Source organism: Culex pipiens, chromosome 2 (genome assembly GCF_016801865.2).
Source record: "Culex pipiens pallens isolate TS chromosome 2, TS_CPP_V2, whole genome shotgun sequence".
Lineage (NCBI taxonomy): Eukaryota > Metazoa > Arthropoda > Insecta > Diptera > Culicidae > Culex > Culex pipiens.
Window position 1 is genome coordinate 4,603,487 of NC_068938.1, and position 24,578 is coordinate 4,628,064.

Sequence of the window (24,578 nt, forward strand, 5' to 3'; positions counted from 1 at the left end):
ATCATCTAAATTTTAATGAATTTAAAGATATTTGGTAAAAGAAAATCTTTTCATTAAATTTCCACTTTGTTTTACCTATTTTGTCCACGTATCATAAAGCATAATCCAGACTGTTGATCACCGCCTGCTACGTGTATTTGTTGTGATGTTGAGAGAGCATGGTGAGAGCAGCTGAGAGCCAACATTCTCTCCCTTCTCATTAATTCTCCGGTTTGGGTGTGTTTGTGTTCGGTTTGTTGGCTCAGCCAAAGGAATCATAAACCGCTCCGTTCAAACGTTATCGTGAATGCATTGAGTGTGGTCGCGCGTACGGATTTTTGCGGGTGTCTCTCTCACAAAACCAACCAACTACCGACGAGGAGTACAACACAAAAAAACACTGTTTTCTTCTCAATGAAGTGAAAAATACAAGCGAAAACAATTTTTAGACAAAAAGAAATTGCGGTTTGGTGAGAGGATATTTAAATTATGTGGATTAAACAATAAGTGAAAAGTGGTCACCTTAATTCCGAAAAAGAATCATTAGTGTCGACGTTGTTCCCCCGGCGGTGGTTTAAGGGAAGGATACAAACCATCTTCCCAGGAGTGAGGTTATGTTGCAGTGTTTTTTTGCTGTTTATTTTTTTCCTGTTACTTTTGACACTTGAACGCTGCTGCTGCGCGTTGTGTGACAGTTCACCGTGGTACGTAGATGTTTATTTGCTGGCTACCGCCGTGCGATAGCGAATATTTTTTCTGTGAATGTGTGTTCTTGTATGTCTGTGTGTGTGTTTGTGTTAGGGTGGAATGCGTTTGTGTGAGGGTAACCGACCGACTTGTCTACGCCGCCGGAGGGGGAGTGGTGCCAGATGTTTCCTGAAGTGCGTCCCTAACAATTTTTCGTTGATGTTTGTTTTGATGTTTGAATAAGAGGCACCTTTCAATTTCCGTAATATCTAAGCTAAGCTGATGTGGTATGAGTTATGAAGTGTCCTATCAAATAAAAACAAATTGATTTGTTCGATTTACTAAAATTGTCTAGCTATTCAAACAAAAATATGTAGACTTGGTTTAGAGCAAATTTACACATTTTTGTTGAAATAAGAAGTATCTAATAACATATAATTATACTTAACAATTTCCGGAAATAAAGGTTATCACTAAACACTAGTGTATACTTCATTTCAACTCACAGTAAATATCCTTAATTCGATTTTAATGTTACATAGTGCTTGTGCACCGTTTAGAATACACGTTCATTCTTTCATTGTAAACAAAGTGAGGGTTCTTGAATGTTTGTAAAAAAATGTAGAACCACATTTAGCATAAAGGAGTTTGAAAGCTTTAAATTCAAATCAAATTTAATTTTTGTCACACTTTCTGCCACACGGCACTCCTGATATTTTTTATTTATCTGAAATTACGTCCTGTAATATTTGCTTTTAAATACTGAATAATATATGTTTGAAATGATTTATTAAATTAAAAACAAAACTATTTATTTGAAATGCAACATTAAAATTAGAAAACAAACTGTTGTACCAATGACCTTTACCTTGGCATTAGACAATAATATTCGAGGAGGTTGATAGATTTCTTTTTTAGAATTTTATATGCTGAGAACAGATTAAATAAGGAAGTAAACTAGAAGTTTTAAGTGTGAACAAAAAAATTCAGTATCGACAGCTTGGGCGAATCGGAACTACAGTCTGAATAGGGACAGCATTTTTTAAGCAGTTAAAAGTTTTGAATTTGAAAAATGATGCCCGATTTTTAGTGTTGTTCTGTGTTCTCTTCGAAACCAATAAAAATTATCCAAATATTGTGCAGGCTGATGACGGCATACAAAATTGCTTGATAAATGTGTGGTACATGCTATTAATTCACGAAAACGAAACTATTGGCACTACCCTGCGCCTGCGCCACGAGACCCACATTAATTCACGCTATTAATTCACATGAAAGTTAATTCCATTAATTCCAATGCCAATATACAACTAAATTCACTCTTTCTTGATCCTTAGGAAAAAACGAATATGATTATTTTCTGTAAAATATTTTGTGTTTTCCCGACCTCTGCTAACAAAATTTGTTAGTTTCAAGATGTGATAGACTGTCTAAGTTTACAGTCAGTTTGTTTTAATATTGTGGATGAAAATTTTAAGTCTGGATTTTTGGGATTATTTTTAAGAATGAGATCTAGAAACAATTTTTTTTTTGTATTTGTGGCCAAAATAACCAAACGAAATGTTGAAAAAAAATCCATTTTTTCAATCAACTATTCCAGTTAGACTAAAATAGGGTGTCAGAACTCTAAATTGCTGTTAAAAGTAAAAAAAAATAATACCCCCAGTAACATTTTTTTCCAGGAGTTCTACAAGAGCTCTTCAAGATAGCTACAGCATGGCAGTTTGGACCGCGGTAGGATAAAATTCTCTTCAAAACTTCTTCAGGAGTTTGGAAGAGTACTTGAAGAGAGTTTTATCCTACCGCGCTCCAAACTGCTATGCTGTAGCTATCTTGGGGACCATCCATAAACCACTTGGACACTTAGGGGGGGGGGGGGGGAGGGGGTTCGAGATTTCCAAAAAAGTGTCCACGTGGTTTAACGATGGTCCCTTCAAGAGCTCTTGTAGAACTCCTGGAAAAAATGTTACTTGGGTACGAAAACATATTTTTAATTTTTTATTATGGTTCGATTATCCAAAATTCCGGATAATCGAGTCTGGACTTTAATAGCCTAAAAAAATAACACTTATGATTTTTGAGTAGACAATGATAAAACTTGTTTAGTTTTAAATGGAATAGCCTTTTAAATGCAAAATTAAAAAGAAAAAGATATACAGTCCAGACTCGATTATCCCAAGCCTCGATTATCCGAAGTTTCGATTATCCGAGGTTCGAATATCCGAAGGTTTGTATGGGACTTCGGATAATCGAATCACGAACAAAAAACATTTTTTTCAAATTTTTTCGTTTTCTTGTTTTTAACATAAAATTTGAGTTCTACGACCCCATTTCAGTCATATTTGAGTTGTTGATTATTAAAAAATAAATTGCAGTTTTTTTAAAAGTAAAGTATTGCATTCCCGCCATTTTGGATTTGAAAATTCTAAATCATTTTCGCGTAGTTTCGAGGTTATACCTAAGCTCGACAATCAATTTTTTTTTCTTGATTCGATTATCCGAAGTTTCAATTATCCGGAGTGAAATTTTTCCGAGGATAATCGAGTCTGGACTGTATTTTTATTTGACTATATTGAAACGATATTTGTTAGTCCAATAAACAAAATTACCAGTTTTTGCTTTTTGGGTGTTTTTGAAACCGCCTTGAGTCAGGGGTATTAAAAAACCCCCAAAAAGCAAAAACTAAAAATTTTGTTTATTGGACCTTTTCATAAAAAACTCCAATCTGTTCTTTTTGATAAGTAAAATGTTATTTAAAGAACTCAACACTTTTTTTTTTAAATCATAATCGATAAGGCCGATGCAAAAAATTCCAAAGTTTTTGTACCTCGACTCTGTCCGAGTAGGGGGGGGGGGGGGGGGAGACGCAGAGGAATGCATAATGTATAAGATATCTGAAAATGTATCAGATTTCAGAAACACTACTTAACTTTTCAATATTAGTGAAATTATTTAAAACTAGGTTTCTAAGTCTAAATCGATCTTTTTGCAAGATTCATTTTTGAAGCTAGGTGCTTGAAATGGCGAGTCAATCTAAAATAAAGATTTTTGCGTTTTTCCTAGACAAACTTGACCAATTTGGATGAAATTTAAGTTATAATGTGCAGGAAGATTTGCAGTTTATTCAACAGCTTCCGAGTAACTTCAATTTGAAGTAAATCATTAGTGGTGCTCTGGTGCAAACATGGGCGTTATAGGGTTAAACAAAATGCTTTGTTTAACTATTGTCTTTATTTAACTTGTAGCTTTGTGAACGACTCCTTGTATAGTGTAGTAAAAAAGAACCATGAGTCTCCATGTTTCCATTTAACATTTCAATGGAGACGAATTGTACTCTATTAAGAGAGACTGGACAAGGCGAATCCAAAAATCGCTGGGTTTATTTTCGTTTTGATGGACACAAATATGGTTAAGTTTAAAGAGTTATTCAACAACATACAAATTATGCTCTTCAGAAAACTTATTATACTAGGATTTCGACCAAATCTTCAGTCTTGACGAAAACTAAGCATTCGATTGTTTTATTTAAATTGGCTAGCCTCTCCGTTTATACATTTTAGGGTTTTATTTATAAGTTTTAATAACTTTAGCGTAAAATTTAATTTCTTTCGATTGAAATTAACTATTTAGTGAATCAAGTGTGTGATTTGGGAAACTACAATATTTTTTCCCAACAACCTGTCGCAATCTTTCCAAAACCTGGCAACCCTGTTCTCCGTCGTCGTCGTCGTCTTTCTACCGTCGGTCGTCCCACACACATAGCCGTCGTCAATCGGCCCGAGAATGAATTTCCTTCATTCAGCAGTAAAAAGGCCCCCAATCGGCGTTCCATGTATATATTTTTCGACTCCCCTCTCCGTTTCTCTTCTTTCCAGACACCGTGCCACCGAGCTTTTTTGACAAACAACTTCGGCCGAAGGGACCAGAGCATCGATTTTCATTGTCGTCGTTCTCTGCGCAACAGAACTGGCTGCCTCGGCTGCTGGTGCCGCCGCTGGACCATTCCATCTCCGTCCAGGATAGATATTTTTCCTTATTTTTCGGGTTTTTTTTGCGTTTTTAATTGCGGAAAGAAAATTGTGCTCAAGATTGGTGAATTGGGTTTTGTGAATGAAGTTGGGAAGTTGAGCCGGACTTGTCCTGTGTGTTGAGTGAGGATGGTGTCGCAGCAGTGGTCCGAAAATTCGGCTGCTGCAGGCCAGAGGCCATGATCCGAGCCTAGTGAGTGAGTGACGGTGAGGGACGGTTCCCCCGGGGGAAAGTATCACAGTGAAGTGCGCGAGGAAAAATGAACCGAATGTCTCAAATGGTGATGAAGATGATGGCTCGAGAAATGGTGTGATGCTGGAGAAATTCCAATGAAATAGTTTCACACCGCGCCAGGCAGGCAGTGCGAGCTTTCAGTCCCCACACACAGAGATTCCCACGGATTTGCCACAGGCCAGAGTGAGACAGTGCAGTGAGTGAGTGAGTGAAAGAAGAGTGTAAAGGCAGACCTCGGTCGCAAAGTCACAAGGAGTGTGCTCTGAGAGGAGGTAGTGGCCTTGATTTGCCCCACCTGGCCCCCCTCTCCCCCACCCCACCCAACAAAATTCAGGATCATCACCAACAAGAAGAAAAAACTAGTTCAGACACAAACCAGCATGCCACATCAGTACGGAATACCGGGCTACGGCCAAACGCCGCCGAGTCCGCCCACGCATCCCCACGGTGGGGCCCTCATTCCGCGACTCTCGGCCGCGGTCTCCGCCAGCCAGCAGCAGCAACAGCAACAGCAGCAGCAGTCACCGTCCGCGATGCTGGGCCCCAACTCCGTAACGCCGATCTACCGGGGGCCGATCGAGGAGCGACGGTTGACGCGCGAGGCCATGGAGAAGTACCTGCGGGATCGCAACAACATGATCATCGTGATACTGCACGCGAAGGTAATTATTTATTCATCTTTCAATCATCATCAGCGAGCGAGCTAGCGGTGAGGTGAAATGTGTCTTCCTGTGTTGAACTCTAGAGCTAGACACAATAGAGAGACGCGTGAAGGAAGGGCTATCATTTGCGCATTTACCTGTGGGTTGTGGTAATGTGGACTAAGAAAAAGTTGGAAGATTTATTTTTAATGATTTTTTGGAGGGACTTTCGCGAGGCATCTTGCGTGATGGTCTCAAAAGTTTGTAGACAGCAATGAATTTTGAATTAAGGAAATGGAGAAATTATTATAACACTACTTGGAAGTTCCAGCTAGCCAAAACATTTATTAAAGAATTTGAAACGTATTTGATATGTAAAATTTATTTAAAAAAATATTTGGTTCAATTTCTTATTCTACAAATTTTAAAATTTCAATAGAAATAGACGTGCAATCAGCTAAATACAATTTAAAAGCATTTTCCTGCATAATCATTTTTAACAGGATTGAACTAATTTTAAAACATTTTGAACATTTTTAAAACTTTGGTAACAGCTCCGCAATTATCTTTTTACAAAAAAAGATTCAAAACATAGATTTTTAAGGTTATGACAATGCAATGTAATTTTTTTTTGTTCTTGCAATGCAATATTTTTTCTTGAAACACAAAGTTCATTTACAGGTGCAACGATATCTCGTGATAAGATGAACCAAATTGGCTAATTTTTGGAGTGAAGACTCTCAAGATACATTTCGTGTGCATAGTGCATCCAAATTTTGAAAAAAAAAGTTTTGTGTTTTCTAATAAAGCTAATAATTAAGCTTATTATAAGAACAAATCATAAAGTTTCTTCGAGGATTTTTTCAAACTTTTTTAAAGTCAGCCTTCTCTTTTGTACACGGAACCCACTTAACGTATCTTCTCTCTAAATTTGAGCCAATTAGGTCAACACAGTGCTGAGATATCACAATACCCATTCCTGAAATTTTCAAATAGTCGTTTCTAAGTGTTATTTTACCAATTGCCAAATTTTTAATAATAGGCAGTTCAAAATATGCAAATAATTGGTAGACCGATTCACATATACGTAAACCCTTAATAAAAGTTGAAAACACTTAAAATTTGTTGGTTTAGACTCATCCTGGCAACAAAATTGGTTCTTCTATAATTTAGAATTCCTATGTTTTTTAAAATCATGCTATGTTAACAATGACTTCTTGTGGATTCAAATCATCTTTATCTTTAAACTTCACAATTATTATTTTTTGTTCAATACAATATAAGCCAGTGTTCATTTTCAACAGAATGAAAACAATTTCATTTTCATAATTTATTTTATTATTTATTATCAGGAAAAAATTACAATTACAAAAAATATAATTTAAAGACCAAAAAACCAGAAAAATATTGTTAGTCAAATTGAAAAAATAAAAATAAACTTAAATAAATCTTCAATTTTGTTGAAAAAATATGACATCTGATTATTTTAATAAATCATACGGAAAAATTATTATATCTAGTGAACCTTTTTTTTTAATTTCATAATAAATTTTCAGTAGGATCTTAGTTTTCCCATTCAATTTGCCTATCAATACTTGGAAACAAAATTCGGAAATTAACACAGCCAATTATTTTTTTAAGTTTCATATCTTTTTGAATTCAATTTACTACTTTACTTTTGAAATATATTTCAACAGTAAAATAACTAAACATATAAAGTATTTTGATTTCATTGTCAAAAAGTGAAACACTAGAGAAATTCTTTTCTTTCTCTTTCGAGTATTTTTTTAAGTTTTAATTTCAAATTTATATATTTTTTGATATCTACGAAAAAAAATCACAGAGATGATCAAGCTTCATAATAACTTTTACTTGCATACATCTTATCGACAAATATAAAACATGAACACAAAAATAGGGTTCTGGGTGGTTTTTTGGATTCTTCATCATAAAAAAATGGCTTTAAATAAGACGGACAATCACGATTTGGTTTTTATAAAAATCGAAGCAAAAAAGAATATAGTTATTATGTGCAATTTCGTTTAAGGTGAAAAAAAAACTTTAAAATGGGTAATATTTCTATTTTATCTAGAATACTTCTCACCAAAACCTAAAATTTAGCCGAAGATACAAAATCTATCAAAAAAATCATTTTCATCGTACCATAGACATTTGCCTAAAGATTAAATAAAGAAACTTTGAAACTTAAACTTTGAAAAATATTTGCAACGGCCTTATAAAACAAAGATTTTCAAAACGTCCTTATAGCCACTTTCTGCTGTCGTGTAATAGTTTACATAATTGTCTGAACATAACGACGTTTTATTGATTTTGATTGAGTTTGGAAAATTGACGGCCGTGGAAAAATTATGGTTTTGAATTCAAAACCGACTATAAACGGTTTCTTTTGCTTCTAATACCTGCGACATTTTGAAAGCTATCCTGAGAAATGGAAATGTTAATACCTAAACTCTCAATCACGAGAATAAAGGGGACTTTCCATATAAAAAAAACGCATATAGATATAAATTCCCCCTTTTTCCAGAGCATGGGAGTGTACCAAAAGTAAGCATTTTAAAAGTATTTTATTCTCAGGTCACATAAAACAATATTGTGATTTGGTTGAAAAACCTCATATTGCAAGCATTAATTAGACTGGCTTCGCTAAATCATATTTATTATTTGCAATGTTATCGTGGAACATGTTCTCAAAAAGCAAATAAATAGTTTTAAAAACTAATTATCTATTCCTTAATTTACATAAAGTTAAACAAATGTTTTAACTGGCCTTGGTACATTAAAATCATCTGTTTAGATAATTTATTATTATTATAGTTTATTATTGACGCATTCGTGTCAAGCTGTTTAGATAATATACTTACTAATTAAGCTGCTAAGCTACATTTTTGTAATATTAAGGAATTTTTATGGTTTTAAAAATATTTCTTGTTATCGAATATTCTTGAATTTTTTATCCCATTTTGCACGCAATCGTACAGAACAATTTAAAACGCAGTTAATTTAGAAAAGAACTGTCCAAAAGTTCTCACCACACCGTCCACTCAACCAGCATAACTTCAGTCAGTACCATCCTTGAACATATATTTTTGCTCTTCGTAAGCACTCTTTCAACCTGCCAGCCAAGTTGTGACAGTCAGCGAGTGCAGCCCTCATATCGAGTCAAGAAGCTGCGACGGCGCATCAGTACTTTTAGCCACAGTAACAGAGTCCCAAAATTGCAAAGTGTCCAAAACATTATGCTTGCACCATCCAGAACTTTGGTGGTTCTGGTTCTGCTGCTGAACCCAAACCAGCATCCAGCATCCAGAATACTCTGTTTGGGATGAACGCGTGAGAGAATCGAAGTGAAAAAAGCAGCATCCCACCAGACCAGCAACAGACAAGAGAGATGAGGTTTTTGATGTGCGCAAGGGAAATGATTGAATTTGGTTTAATCACACTCACAAACGCACACACACTCGGGTACATGAGATCGGTTCCCAGCGAAACTCATCTATCTCTCTCTCCTCTTGTGTCCATCCGTTCGTCGGTCGGTTGGTTTGACTGTCTCTTTCGCTCTTGATTAGTTTGGAGGAATTTTCTCACGGTACTTCTTGCTCGGTGTGGCGGCGGCGGCGAAACCGCTCTCGGAACATAAAGTGTTGGGTGGACCGTGGACTGCAGTTTGTTTTCTGATTTTTTATAAAATCTTTGTTTTATATTTTTTATCGCTTGAACATTTAAACAAAAGTTACTTTTTAAAATAACTAACTAATAATATAAACTTAATTTTATAGATTTTCTTGAAGAATTAAAAAGGTTTGAAGATTATTATGAAGATATAATTAGTTTTTTTACAATTTTGAGCCTTATTTAAAAAAAAATCGTGTATTGAAAACCCTACTCAAATCCACCCCACTTTACGATACAGAGGAGGGAAGTCTGTGGATGGATGTTTGATCGTTTTGTAGTTTGGTTGATGTTGATGTTGTTGATGCTGCTGTTATTTGTCGCCGAGCCTTTGTGGGCCGCCCTTTTTGACCGGCTGATCCAAGTCGAGAGGCTGGTTGGATATAGGATGGTGATGTCGATGATGGTGTAAATCCGGGCCGATGATAGAGCAATAAACTACTTGAATTCGATTTATGTCTGGAAAGCGGAACTTCCTCGCGGAGAGCTTTATTTAGTGGGGAAAATATTTGGATATTGTCAACATGGTATTTATGTGGCATTTTGAAAGACTCTGATTTAGTCAGTTGATGGTTGCAATTCGTTTTCTTTGACAGAGAAAAAAAAAAGAAAATGTAATATTTGGTTACCTTTCGAAATACGGAGAAAAAGTTTTAACTTTCATTTTCATTTCATTTCATTTTATTTTTTTTTTTAAATTGCCTTGAAAATTGTTATGCATTTTTTTTTGTATATTTTTCCGAACTCGTAACTCGGAAAGTTTTTTCATTGCTGGGGAAAAAATATGAAGAAGGGGAATGTATATGGTTTTAAGGTATCGGAATCGTGATAAAAATAAAAAGCACAGAGTTATTTAAAATATTCATATACTATTTATCACTGTACTGGCCATTATTGAAAATTTGGATATTTTGCCAAATCAAATATTCCGAGAAAAATGCAATTTTCAAGTTAAATAGAAAAAACGCGTTTTTCTCGGCTTGCTGTGTGAGCATGGGCAGTATATTATAGAGACCCTAAATAGGGAGACTGGTCTAAGTTTGCTAAATCGATCTGGCAACGTATGTTTTGAGCTTGGCAACACTGATAAGTTTTGCTGGGCGTAAAGGCAAATGCTCGTTTGGATACGTCGAACTCGTGTATATTTGTGTACGTCAAATTCACTTCGACCAGTCTCCCTATTTAGGATCTCTAGTATATTAGCCGTTAGGTTTTTTGCATCGGCATCCAGAATCAAAAAAATCATATTACAGAAATGTGTTGATTCCACTAAAAAGACGATTTTCAAGGATATTTCATGATTTAAGTGAGTAACAGACGATTGAAACTTGAATTTTTGCCTTGCGCAAAACGAACTGTCAAAATTTCCAATCTTTTTTTGGTCGAAAAACCGATTTGATTTACGGGTGCCACGATACCTCCAAATTGGGTGGTCCAAATTATTGAAACTGTTGTAGAAGACTCTCAAGACATATCCTGCGTGCTTGACAAAGCCTGATTTTAAAATTTTGTTTAAAAAAACTACAAAAATTAAAAAAAAAATCTCACAATTTTTCAATAAAAAGCTTCAACATACATTTATCTTTCTTTAAATAACCTTTTTTTTTAATCGGCCTTGCACACGACACCGGTATAACGAATATTCACAAAAATGTTGAGCCGAACTGGTCAAAGCTGTGTTGAGATATCGTGGCTCCCGTTTTTTGAATGTGCTAATTAAAAATATCTATAGCTTGGCAAAAATACAACGATATATCATCAAAATTGTTTTAATATAGTTTGAAAATGTATTTTTAATGCTCTGAAAACAGGTTAAATGCTGGAAGTAAAGTTTCGTGACCAATTTCATTAAATTGATATTTTAAATATACTGGAATCAAATGTCTTCAAAATTCTGATGAAAAGTGTCTGTGCAACATGTTTTATTCAAATGTTGAAACCACGGGTTGTAATTTCATTATTATTTTTTCGCCGTTCCTCGGTTTTAAATATTCAATATTTATATAAAGATGCTTCTTTTAACCCGAGCAGACGGAAATAATTTAGGAATAACATTTTTTGATATTTGAAAAAACTATGCCAATAACATTTTATGTTATTTATAACAGGATTTGTTATTCGTCGTTATGAATTTTTGTATATTGGATTTTTATTGTAATAACAGACTAATAACATTTTTAGTTATTCTTCGAACAAATCTTTGTTATTATTTTTTGTTATTTTAGCAACTAATCCGATCATCCCAATAACAGTTGGAGGTATTCTTCCATAACAAAAAATGTTATTCCAAAGTTGTTTTGGCTTTCAACCAATATCAGACCAATAACAAAATTTGTTCTGATAACATAAACTGTTATAAACCCTTATGCAAAAATGGATTTTGCAAGAATATTCCATATTACTTTCTGTTATTTTAACAGTATTTGTTATTGAAATGGCATGAATTTTGTTATTACCGTCTGCCCGGGAAAACTATGAGCTTGAATTACAGTTGATAGGAGTTATGATGGGATTGACAACAATAAATCACTTAAATCAATGTAAAATTTACCTTGCTTTGTTATTTTAGTGATAAAAATGTACATGTTAAATTAGTACAACGGTTTTTTGTTGAGCTGAAAATTAATGTTATGTACAGTTTTTTGTCAATAATTTGAATTTCGATTCGTGAGAAAATTCAGCAATTTCATTCATCCGTATCGAATCATCTGAAAAGAATCATATTTAAACTATTCTGCAATTATCACAAAGTCCCCTCTCTCCTTCTGTCAATCTCGGTAACAAACGACCAGATCACTGATCCGGATCCGACTTTGCTCTCATCAGCACTTCTTCCCGTCGCTGAGATTGCAATTCCATCAAATGAAGCCCAAAACAGAGATCATCATCGATCATCAACGAGATATTTTATTAGCCTAGTCATAAACACTCCTCGTTTTCTCTCTATACCCTTCTCGCTCACTCTTTCACATGTGAATGAGTTTGAATTTGTTGATGTGGCCGTATTTGGTACACCACGGTCTGCTGTTGAAGCCACACCACGTCGGCGGCCGGCGGTGGAAGATTGATTTTCCCACGGGTCTAGTAGAAGAGAGCCACCGCTCGCGCGAATCGAGCAATCAAAAATTAAGGAAAATGATCAAATAATTGAAAAATTGCCTAGAAATAACCCCTGCACCGACGCGCTGTGTTGATGTCTTGCCAATTTGGCGGCCTTTTGGGTGACCAATGGTGCCATGGGAAGAGATAGATGATGGTCGCGCAGGAAATTTAGCGGAAAATTTGGCCTTTATGGTCGAACCTTTCCGCGATAATTGCGGGAACAAAAAAAAATCACATGTGGTCGATTTGGACCACCCAGGCAATATAAGGGGGGGTAAATTGAAAATTATCCCACCAAACTGTGCCAGCTTGACCGTTGCTAATTTCATTGAAACTTCTTCTGAGATAGCTCTGCCGAAAGATTCCGTTGCATTCCAAAGTCACCGAAAAAGAGCACCCAAAAATAAATTCAGAACAGAGGAAATGGTACTAGATTGGATTGATTGAATTAAATTATTATTACAATAAAAAAAATACGATCCACGACAGACAGCGTCCAGCCGACTGCTGCAAGTTTGCTGGGATTGTTATGAATGAAGTTGTGCCCTCAGACTGCGTTTGGATGCTCTTTTTCTCAGTGATTCTGGGGGCCAAAGGTCGACGTCGACGTCGTGTCTAGCGGAGCAGGCTTGACCCTGATGGGAAGGTTCAGGGAAGTGATTGGCGAAATTGCATTTGTACGTGATTTTTAGCTTCGCTTTTGAACTGCAAAACTGAAATGCTTTCTAGTTACGGTGTACGTGCGTTTATAATACACTTTCTTTGAGAGAAAATATATTGAATTTTCCATGAATTCTTTATTTTAATTTTGTTGAAACTTGCAGGGATTTCACTTTGCCAAGAAGACGAAAATATTCGATGACCGAAATTGTGTTGAATTACTAATATTTTGCTTATTATAATAGCAAAGAATAACACTTGCTCTACCAATAAAATGTTGCTGGGTTTAAATAAATAAGATTTTGCTTCATTGATGAAATCTAGCGATTTTAGTGTTTTGAAACGTGAAAAATATCATGAAACCCGCTGAAACAAATTATGTTTTGTAATATTTTAATTTGTAATTCTTCGATTTTTTCTAAATCAAAAAGACATTGCAAACTTGCAAACTCACACTATAAAATTAACTTATTTCGCTTACGTTTTTGATTGCACTTGACGTTTGCCTCAAATGAGTTTTCTGAGATGTTAATAACTTCGAAATTTATTTGAGCTTTTTTTCCACGGGCCAAAAGATGGATCTAGATAATTTGTACATCGAAATTTTCAAGATTTGATTCAGTTTTTACAGCATGATAGCATAAGTTAGGAGGGCCAGTTCTTTTCACAAATTTTAACAGCAGCTAATAAACCGGCTAACTTTAGGACGATTTTTACGATGGTTAAATTTCTATAAAGAAAATAATGTTTTTATTATCACAAAAATAAGAATTTTCTTTTGAAAACCAGAAAAATGGACACAAAAACGGTATTTTAAACATTTTAGCTAAATTAGTTTTTTACACTCGGCCCTTTGGTTGTCTATCAATGTTTTTTTCAATCCCTTCAAACTGTTAACTTCGATGCTCTCCTTTCCTCAATATTCTTTTTAGCTCGATGAATCTGTCCCTTAAAATTTCCTTGGATTTCATATGAAAATTATAGGCTAATTTAGAAAATTTTGGGTCAATATGACTCATCAGGCATCAGGCCTGAATGCGTTAAGAGGCTTTATCTCAGCAATCGATCAACAAAATAAAAAAAATCTGTAAACTGTGAGTAATTTTATCAGTTTTTCAAAAATCATTTTTTCACAGGTGCTTTTCTTCCATGGACAACAAAAATGCATTTTAATTGTTTTCAGCTAATTGCACTCAAAATTCCGTTGAAATTTTGTAGTATTTTGAAAAAAAGTGTTTGTCCGCTTTTGAAGGAGGAAGGGGGGGGGAAACAATCTTTGAAAAACATCCGAAATTTTCTTTAAAAAATTGAGCTCTTCTTGGCAATGCTTTTGAAGATCACAAATTTAGTGAAAAATGATTTCTGATTTTTTTTTATTTAAGGAGAACCATGAGGATGAGATAGGTTATTTTCTCTGAAAACTTCAAAAAGTTGAAAGATGTAAAATTTATCTCAAATAAAAAAAATGTGAAGGATTGCTCTGTTGCTTTAGGTTGGCAATTTGGTTTTCCCAAAAAATAGCAATTTTGGAGCTCTTTTTCAGAACAGTTTTTACAAATGGGAAGAGGCAATTTTAGGCTCTATTGAATATAAAGGTGGTTTCAATGAAGAATGAACAATAGATGGTGCCATGTAAATGAATCTAGTAAAAAGTATAAGAGGTATAATTGAGTATAATTGAAACCCTTTAAAAGAAAAGCTCCAATTTAAAATCTTTAAACTACCATGCGTCTCCATCAACATTACAAAGGTTATATTATTTTGGAGGAGACGCATGGTTATTGAATCAAGCGTATTTTCAACTTAGTATAGACTGAAACCTTTTTTTTCTTTTTCTTCCTCCCCTCAGGTCGCCCAGAAATCGTACGGCAACGAGAAGCGCTTCTTCTGCCCACCACCCTGCATCTACCTGTTCGGCGAGGGCTGGCGGATGCGCAAGGAGCAGATGCTGCGCCGCGGCGAAAGCGAACAGTCCACCCAACTATGTGCCTTCATCGGGATCGGCAGCTCCGACCAGGACATGCAACCGCTGGATCTGAACAACTCGAAGCAGTACTGCGCGGCCAAGACGCTGTTCATCAGCGACTCGGACAAGCGGAAACACTTTATGCTGTCGGTGAAGATGTTCTACGGGAGCGGGCACGACATCGGGGTGTTTCAGTCGAAGCGGATCAAGGTGATCTCGAAACCGTCGAAGAAGAAGCAATCGCTGAAGAATGCGGACCTGTGCATTGCGAGCGGGACGAAGGTGGCGCTGTTCAACCGGTTACGGTCGCAGACGGTTTCGACGAGGTATCTGCACGTGGAGGACGGTCACTTTCACGCGAGTTCGACGCAGTGGGGCGCGTTCACGATACACCTGCTGGACGACAACGAGAGCGAGTCGGAGGAGTTTCAGGTAAGGGCTTGGCGTTTCTTTTGGGATGATGTGAGTTGGTACTAATTGGGTTTTTGTTTTGATAGGTTCGCGACGGGTATGTGCACTACGGAGCCACGGTGAAGCTGGTCTGCTCCGTGACGGGGATGGCCTTGCCTCGGTTGGTCATCCGGAAGGTGGACAAAGCGATGGCGTTGCTCGAGGCGGACGATCCGGTGTCACAGCTGCACAAGTGTGCCTTCTACATGAAGGACACCGAGCGGATGTATCTATGTCTGTCGCAGGAGAAGATCATTCAGTTCCAGGCGACGCCCTGTCCAAAGGAACCCAACAAGGAGATGATCAACGACGGCGCCTGCTGGACCATCATCTCCACCGACAAGGCCGAGTACCAGTTCTACGAGGGGATGGGACCGGTCCGGACGCCGGTCACGCCAGTGCCAATAGTCAATTCGTTGCACCTGAACGGGGGCGCCGATGTGGCCATGCTGGAGATTACGGGTGACAACTTTACGCCGTCGTTGCAGGCGTGGTTCGGCGACGTCGAGGCCGAAACCATGTACCGGTGCGCGGAATCGTTGCTCTGCGTCGTGCCGGACATTTCGCAGTTCCGCGGCGAGTGGTCATGGGTAAGTTCTTTCACAAAACAAGATCACACACACTTCTTCATAATAGCTTTAATACCGTAAACGAGACTACAAAGAGGTAACTTTCGAAAAGGGTCCTGATTCTCCCCCTGTCCTTCTTCACTACTTCCCCGGACTTTTACTCCTGGACGATTTCTTAGTCTTCTTCTTCCCACCACCCCCGGCCGCTCCCCCTCCTCCCCCACCACCCCCACTCTGATTGCCATCGTCCTCCTCCGCCGACTTGGACCGCGTCTTGGACTTTCTCCGGATCGACCTCCTCCCACCACCCCCAATCCCGCTCTTCTTCGACGTACTCCCCCCGCTCCCGCTGTCGATACTCTTCTGGTTCAGCTCCGCCAGTATCTTCGTGGTGCTGATTTGCTGCTGCGAGTTCGTCTTCACGATCGGCGCCTTCGGTGCGATCCGCGTGTACAGGTCGTAGTTAAAGTCCAGACACACCTTGCCGTTGCAAAACTCCTCGGCGCACTCGTTGCACGTGAAGATCCGCGACTCGATGATGCCGGATTTGTTCTTCACCTTGCGCACCGACGACGAGAGCTGGTTCTCACGCTTATCGCGTTGCTCGGTTTTTATCTGCAGCTTGCCGAGCTCCACCAGTCTGGTGATGTGAGAAATATGAAACGAGAGGGGAGGGGAAATGTGGTAATTTGAATATCGTGCATTTCGGTGGTTGTTGGAATGTTGTTATTGGGAGGGATTTCAGAAGCAGATCAATGTGAAGTAATAATCTGCTTAAACCACTGTAATTATAGCAATTAAAGATATTTTGCAACAAATTTACAAGAAATTTTGATACCCTTGGCAATTTTGTAATTGTTCAAGGGTGAGTTCCCGATCTCGTACCCTCTTCACCATTTTGCCTGAAATTTCCAAAGATTGTTTGTAGGTACATATTTTCGAGTTAATTTGGACAGGACAAATGAGCCACTTGCGAACAAAATCATTTTGGCTGGTTTTAGAGGCAATTTCAAATAAGAGTACAACACAGTAAATTTCCGGATATGCTTTGAAAGCTTTCAAAAAGAGTCTGACAGAATCTTGCTCCTGACCAGCCATGCCAGATGTACAATACAATCCATATTTTACAGACTTTTCGGTTTATAAAAAAAAAAAAAACAAGAATATCTGTTTCACATACTATTTAAATTACTTAACTCAAAAAAATACAAAAAGGTGCACGAATTGTCCAAACCTGTACAATAAAAGTAATTAAAATTTGTAGTTTATGATGAGGACATGCTTGAAAAAAAAAATAAACCATTTTTCCACTTACTGTTTTTCACAAAATGTGAAATTCTTTAAAACACAAACCTGAAAAATTGATTTATTAATTTTAGGATATAAGTGCAGTCCATTCCGGGGTTTCCCGGGACAGAATTCAATTAATAGATATTTTGGTCTGGAAATTCAGATTTGGGTGTAAAAAGAGAAGTTATAGGACATTTGAATCACATTTGATAGAAAACTGTGGGTGATTTAAAATCCAAAGCTCAACAAAGTACAAAAAAAAACTTTAAAATGCTTTAAGCTATCTATAAACTGCTGTCCTTGTTTAGATTTTACTCTAGATTATCATTAGTTTTGGTTATCAACTAGTTCTATGATTACTTTTTTACGTAAAATATTTATTTGTTTGGTTTTGAGAGTAAAACCTAATTACAACATAATTTGTTATACTTCAGAATCTAGGTAGAATTCGAGTGCGTTAATATCTACATCATTATTGCAAAGTTCAATAAAGGAGACATAACTAGTAAACAACTTCAAAATGCTAATTTTCGCTTTTCTGTTAACACCGATCAGTTCTGGTCTGATTAAGTCTTCAAAGGAGAGCCGTCGCCATCCTTATAGAATTAATCTGGTTCGCTGTTGAAGATGTCTTCACGCTCCTTACATGATTTCAAGCTTTAAAAACTAACTTAATCCACCTATGTGGTTGATGCCTTCCTCACTTTTTACCAACAATAGGTAATATGAGTGGTTTGGACACATATTTTCAGCTATTTTTTTAGATCCAGAAAAATAAGTACACAGATATAACTTAAGCGGTAATAACTCGATACAGGGTTGCCAGTTCTTCAATGTTTTGGACTCGTTGGAAAGTTCTTTTGATTACATAACCAACGATGGGTTGGATGATGGATCCGAACAAATTTTACATACATTTTAGTGAGATCCGGCTGCAAAAAAATACATAAATATCACTTAAGTGGTCATAACTCGAGATAGTGTTGCTAGATCTTTAACGTTTTGAATTCGATTGATAGTTCTTTCAAATACCTTACCAACGATGGGGCGGATGATGGATCTGGACATAGTTTACATACATTTAAGTGAGATCCGGCATAAAAAAGTACAAATATATCTCTTAAGTGGCCATAATTCCAGAAAGGGTTGCCAGATCTTCATTGTTTTGGACTCGTTGGAAAGGTCTTTTAAATACCTAACCAACGATTGGTTGGATGATGGATCCGAATATCGTTTACATACAATTAATTGAGATCCGGCTTCAAAAAAGTACATAAATATCACATAAAAGGCCATAACTCGAGACAGGGTTGCCAGATCTTCAATGTTTGGGATTCGTTTGAAAGGTCTTTCAATTACCTAACCAACGATCGGTTAGATGATGGATTTGGACATCGTTTACATACATTTAAATGAGATCCGGCTTCAAAAAATTACATAAATATCACTTAAGTAGTCATAACTCGACACAGGGTTGCCAGATCTTCAATTTTGTGGACTCGATTGAAAGGTCTTTCAATTACCTAACTAACGATGGGTCGGATGATGGATCCGGACATCGTTTACATGCACATAAATGAGATCCGAATATATGTGAAAACACATTTTTATACATAACTTTTGAACTAGTTATCGAAACTTAAAACAATTCAATAGCGATGTATGGGACCCTAAACCAAGTCGAATGCAACCAGTTTGGTCAAAATCTGTTCAGCCAGTGCTGAGAAAACTCAGTGAGAATTTTGGTCACATACATACATACACACACACATACACACACAGACATTTGTTCAGTTTTCGATTCTGAGTCGATAGGTATACATGTAGGTGGGTCTTTGAGCTTATAATAAAAAGTTCATTTTTAGAGCAGGATTATAGCCTTACCTCAGTGAGGAAGGCAAAACTTAATAAGTGTATTGAAAAATGGTTGCATGACCATTTCTAAAATATCCCGGAATCTCAAGAATCCCAGGAATTTGAAAACTATTTTTCCCGTTTTCCGGGAAATTCAGAACCCTGGAAATTTTTGAATTGAACTATTTTAATTATGGAAATAGATAATTGTGATTGTTGGTTCAACCCTTTAGGCCATGACATTTAAAAAAGAAATGTTTTGCCTTCCTCACTGAGGTAAGGCTATAATCCTGCTCTAAAATTGAACTTTTTATTTAAAGCTCAAAAACCACCTTGATGTATACATATCGACTCAGAATCGAAAACTGAACAAATGTCTGTGTGTATGTGTGTGTGTGTATGTGTGTGGGTATGTGTGTGTGTATGTGTGTGTGTATGTGACCAATAATGTCACTCAGTTTTCTCAGCACTGGCTGAACCGATTTTGACAAAACCAGTCGCATTCGACTTGGTTTAGGGTCCCATACGGTGCTATTGAATTGTTTGAAGTTTCGATAAGTAGTTCAAAAGTTATGTATAAAAATGTGTTTTCGCATATTTTCGGAAGTTGAATAAATGGCAGTAAACTGAACCAAACATCATCATGTTATACATCGTTGATTAGGTAATTGAAAGACCTTTCCAACGAGCTTAACAAATTGGTAATCTGGCAACCCTGTCTCGAGTTATAACCACTTAAAAGATATTTATGTACTTTTTTGTAGCCGGATCTCATTTAAATGTATGTAAACGATGTCCGGATCCATCATCCGACCCATCGTTGGTTAGGTAATCGAAAGAACTTTCCAACGAATCTAAAACATTGAAGATCCGGCAACCCTGTCTCGAGTTCTGACCACTTAAGTGATATTTATGTACTTTTTTTGTAGCTGGATCTCACTTAAATGTATGTAAACAATGTCCGGATCCATCATCCGACCCATCGTTGGTTAGGTAATCGAGAGACCTTTCCAACGAGTCCACAACATTGAAGATCTGGCAACCCTGTCTCGAGTTATGACCACTTAAGTGATATTTATGTACTTTTTGTAGCCGGATCTCATTTAAATGTATGTAAACAATATCCAGATCCATCATCCGACCCATCGTTGGCAAGGTAATCGAAAGACCTTTCCAACGAGTCCAAAACATTGAAGATCTGGCAACCCTGTCTCGAGTTCTGACCACTTAAGTGATATTTATGTACTTTTTTGTAGCCGGATCACACTTAAATGTATGTAAACAATGTCCGGATCTATCATCCGACCCATCGTTGGTTAGATAATCAAGAGACCTTTCCAACGAGTCCACAACATGGAAGATCTGGCAACCCTATCTCGAGTTATGACCACTTAAGTGATATTTATATACTTTTTTGAAGCCGGATCTCACTTAAATGTATGTAAACGATGTCCGGATCCATCATCCGACCCATTGTTGGCAAGGTAATCGAAAGACCTTTCCAACGAGTCCAAAACATTGAAGATCTGGCAACCCAGTCTCGAGTTCTGACCACTTAAGTGATATTTATGTACTTTTTTGTAGCCGGATCTCACTTAAATGTATGTAAACAATGTCCGGATCCATCATCCGACCCATCGTTGGTAAGGTAATCGAAAGACCTTTCCAACGAGCCTAATACATTGAAGATCTGGCAACCATGTCTCGAGTTCTGACCACTAAAGTGATATTTATGTACTTTTTTGTAGCCGGATCTCACCTGAATGTATGTAAACAATGTCCGGATCCATCATCCGACCCATCGTTGGTTAGGTAATCGAAAGACCTTACAAAGAGTCTAAAACATTGAAGATCTGGCAACCCTGTCTCGAGCTCTGACCACTTAAGTGATATTTATGTACTTTTTTTGTAGCCGGATCTCACTTAAATGTATGTAAACAATGTCCGGATCCATCATCCGACCCATCGTTGGTTAGGTAATCGAAAGACCTTTCCAACGAGTCTAAAACATTGAAGATCTGGCAACCCTGTCTCAAGCTATGACCACTAATGGTACCACTTATGAGCTTTTGAGTGATATGTGTGTTTTTTGTATTCCGGAACTTAACGAAATTAGACGAAATTTGTGTGCAAACCAATCATATAACATATCACCCATTGTTGGAAAAGAGTGAGGAAGGCACCAACCACATAGGTGGATTAAGTTAGTTTTTATTCAATGATAGGAAAATAATCCATTCTAAATTCTAAAATTGTCTTGTTTTTTTTTCATATATGCCCTACTGGGTGTAATAAGACTGTCTGAAAACAAAAGTTGTTAAAATTTTGTGGGTAGGGGAAGGTGGGTCAAGAAGACCATATTGGGCTAGAGGATCAATCGCTCGTACGGCCGTATTTTTTTACAATTAAAAATTTACAATTGTGTTGAAGGCTTTTAAAAAACCTTTTTTAAGTGGGGCAAGTGTACCACATGGATATTAAGTAAGGTAAAAATTAATGAATTTTTTTCTAGTTCACAAAAAAAAAAATTACTGGGACATTAATGCATAAAAGTACTTAAAAACTGATAATAAATTGTTTAAAAAAATTCATACTAAATAAAGCGATATTATTAAAAATTATCATTTATCTTCTAAATAATTTATTTTCGGAAAACGATCAAATTATTAGTAAAATATTATTATTTTATCTAAAAATGAAGAGAAAGTTTCAAATACATCGTAATCTGACGTCTCAAATAGATATAGTTAAATTGTTAGCAAATTAACATGCTATTTTATGCATTGCTCCTCTTGACCCAACGGGTTGTTCGTCTTGCCCCACTAGTTGAGTAGAACGTACTGAAAATCAATAATTTTAAAACCTATTTTATATCGTGAAAAACTGGATTTTTTAAAAACTTGTTCTGTCAAAGTCTTAGTCAAAATCTGGGATAAGATGATTATCAAAAAATGCGACAGATTTTTTACGTGTCTAATGGGTTTTAACGAGCATTTCCTTAGCTTGTTACACTTGCTCCACTTTCCCCTACATCAATTTGACAGTTCTATTTAAATATTTTTTAAGGACCATCTAAAAATTGTTACACTCTGTATCAGGTCTAAAAGGTCTTAAACGACAACGAAACTCGATGTTTCCAAAAAAAATCTGTTTTAATATTTTTTTGCCATAACTTGTTGCCTTCTGCTCTCGACGGTCCCTTAAAAATCGACACAGAGAGAGTCCACTGTAATCCACTGTCCACTGTTAATCTTACCATTAATTAGTTAGTAAACGAAGTAGACGATATTACCACGGAATTTAAAATAATCTTCTAAAAAACAAAAATAAATTGCTAATAGACATTGTCAGGCAAGTTCAAGATCAATTCTTGACAAAAAATTTAGAAATAAAACGAAATCATACCAAATTTTGTTTTATGATTGAAGTGAAAATCATGTTTTATGTTTTTGATTGAAGAAACTTTCACTTTTTCAAGAAAATAGATAAAATTATTGTGCAACAAACATTTCAGCTTTAAACATGTATTAAACTCGAACATTCCACAGCACCACATTTCCATCATGGGAAATCCAACACATGCTTTTCCACGAGGCTTTTCCACCCTCACAATATAGCAGCATGTATGAATTCCCGGGCAATGCACTCAAACTGTTGCACAAAACAACACAATCCACTGCACCTGCAGGTTGATGCACTCAACACCCCCACTTTCGACCATCAGACCCAAAAATCTAGTTCACCCTCTCGGCAATGTGTGTCACTGTACCTTTCCCTTTTCCTTCCCCCCAAAAAAAGAGAAATTTTTAACTCACTTGCTAAAGTACTCCTCCTCAATCTTCGTTTTTGGCCGCAGCGGCGTCAGCATCTTCCAGTCAATCGACACGCTGCACAGCTCCATAATGACCAAATTCCGCATCTCCGTCGGAATCGGATCCATGTACGTGTACAGCTTGTCCCGATCGCCCCCGTTCTTGAGCAGCATCTTCAGCTCCTTCTTGGGCATCTTGTAGCTGGTGTCCTTATCCTTGAACCGAATCTCCTCCGGCCGCACCTTGATCGGGCGCGTCTTGTAATCGGGCACCTTTTCGTACATCTTTTTGAACTCTTCCCGGGTGGTCGCCGTTGACCGGGACAGGTCCAGAATGGGGACCACCTCCTTCTTCTTGCCGAACAGGTCGTCCATTGTGACTGAGCGATGATGATGTCTTCTTGAGGGTGGGAAAATCTCTTCAGAAACAACCCCTTTGACTGTGTGTTTTTTCTCACCAAGACTTACCTTCTTCTTTTTCTACAACCGGAGCGGGGGAGGGAAAAACGTAACAATCGACGTTTGCGGAAATTAAATATTCATAAGGAGAAGAAAAAAAATAAGCTTAGATCTAACAATAGCTTCTGGGTATTACTGCTGCAGCAGCAGTGTAGTTGCAGTGACTGAGACTGCTCCTTAGGACGACCTCCTCGGAGGAAGCTCTTCTCCGTACTTTGGGGGGCTCTTCTTTCTATTGTGTTGTTGATGCGGCAAACTGCTACGATATTATCGATTTAATAATGGGAAAACCTGTTGCTATAGTACACACGCTCGCTGGAACGTGGAAAAGCCGCCGCGTTTATTATCACTATACTGTGGCTGATGATGAGGTTTAAGGGTGTGCTTTCACCTGTGATGCTTTTTAATCTGACGGGAGCTTTCTAGAGGGTTGTGTAGGGCGCAGACTGATAATTGGATCATAGGTTTGGGGATGTGAGGGGGCGGTGGATCTGGATTGGTTAGGAGGTCGATAGTGGGTGGAGGCGTGTGAGAGAGGTTTGGAGTAACTTGTTACGTGCGAGGGAGTCATTAAGAAGCAAGTATGTTAGTTTCACAAATTAGTTGAGAATTGATTTAACTTTCTAAGTAAGGTTTAAATTTGAAACTGAAGAAGACTTTTAAGCAATTCTTTACAAAATCTGCCGCTTTTTTGTAATTTTACTTTTTTTTAAACTTACTAAAAAAATGTCGAGGGCTTCGCTATGACCAAAGAAGCTTCTTTGCATCATTATTTCGTCAATACAAATCGCAAAACAATTTTGGAAAGAAAGTTGATATGTGATTATTGAAAAATCTGTGAATTGCCTAAAACCTTTTTATTTTTTTTATTTTCAATCTTTGTTTATGTATTACGGGGCCAAAACAGGCATTTTTAAGTCATATAGAAGTATGAGCATACATTTTTCTGCCGAAATGTGATTATTTGAAGAAGTAGTGTCTTAAAAACTTTTTCACATAAGTTTAAATGTAAAACCTTAATAATGTTTTAAAATTGCACCGCTACCTAATTTATTTACGATTTCGGCAAAAAATCATAATTTTTTCGATTTAGAAAATATAACCTATATTTTTTACAAAGGTATATTTACTTCAAAAAGCTGAGACAATTTTTCAAC

General features: G+C 36.9%; 2 protein-coding genes across 2 annotated transcripts in view; one reads left to right on the forward strand and one right to left on the reverse strand.

Annotated features, from left to right (window-relative positions):
• The first annotated feature begins 274 nt into the window (after window positions 1-274).
• LOC120412475 (suppressor of hairless protein-like) overlaps window positions 275-24,578 on the forward strand; it is a 28,664-nt gene continuing 4,360 nt past the window's right edge. Inside the window, exons 1-4 of the mRNA XM_039572964.2 lie at window positions 275-683; window positions 4,542-5,591; window positions 14,872-15,420; window positions 15,486-16,028. Coding sequence (XP_039428898.1) covers window positions 5,310-5,591; window positions 14,872-15,420; window positions 15,486-16,028 — 1,374 coding nt within the window. The 5' untranslated portion in view covers window positions 275-683; window positions 4,542-5,309. The remainder of the gene's footprint in view (window positions 684-4,541; window positions 5,592-14,871; window positions 15,421-15,485; window positions 16,029-24,578) is intronic.
• On the reverse strand, window positions 16,036-23,817 carry LOC120412476 (uncharacterized). The gene is made up of 3 exons (XM_039572965.2): window positions 23,431-23,817; window positions 22,967-23,362; window positions 16,036-16,647 (listed from the first exon to the last, which is right to left on the reverse strand). The coding sequence occupies exons 2-3, from the start codon at window positions 23,335-23,337 to the stop codon at window positions 16,149-16,151; spliced, it is 870 nt and encodes a 289-aa protein (XP_039428899.1). The 5' UTR covers window positions 23,338-23,362; window positions 23,431-23,817; the 3' UTR covers window positions 16,036-16,148.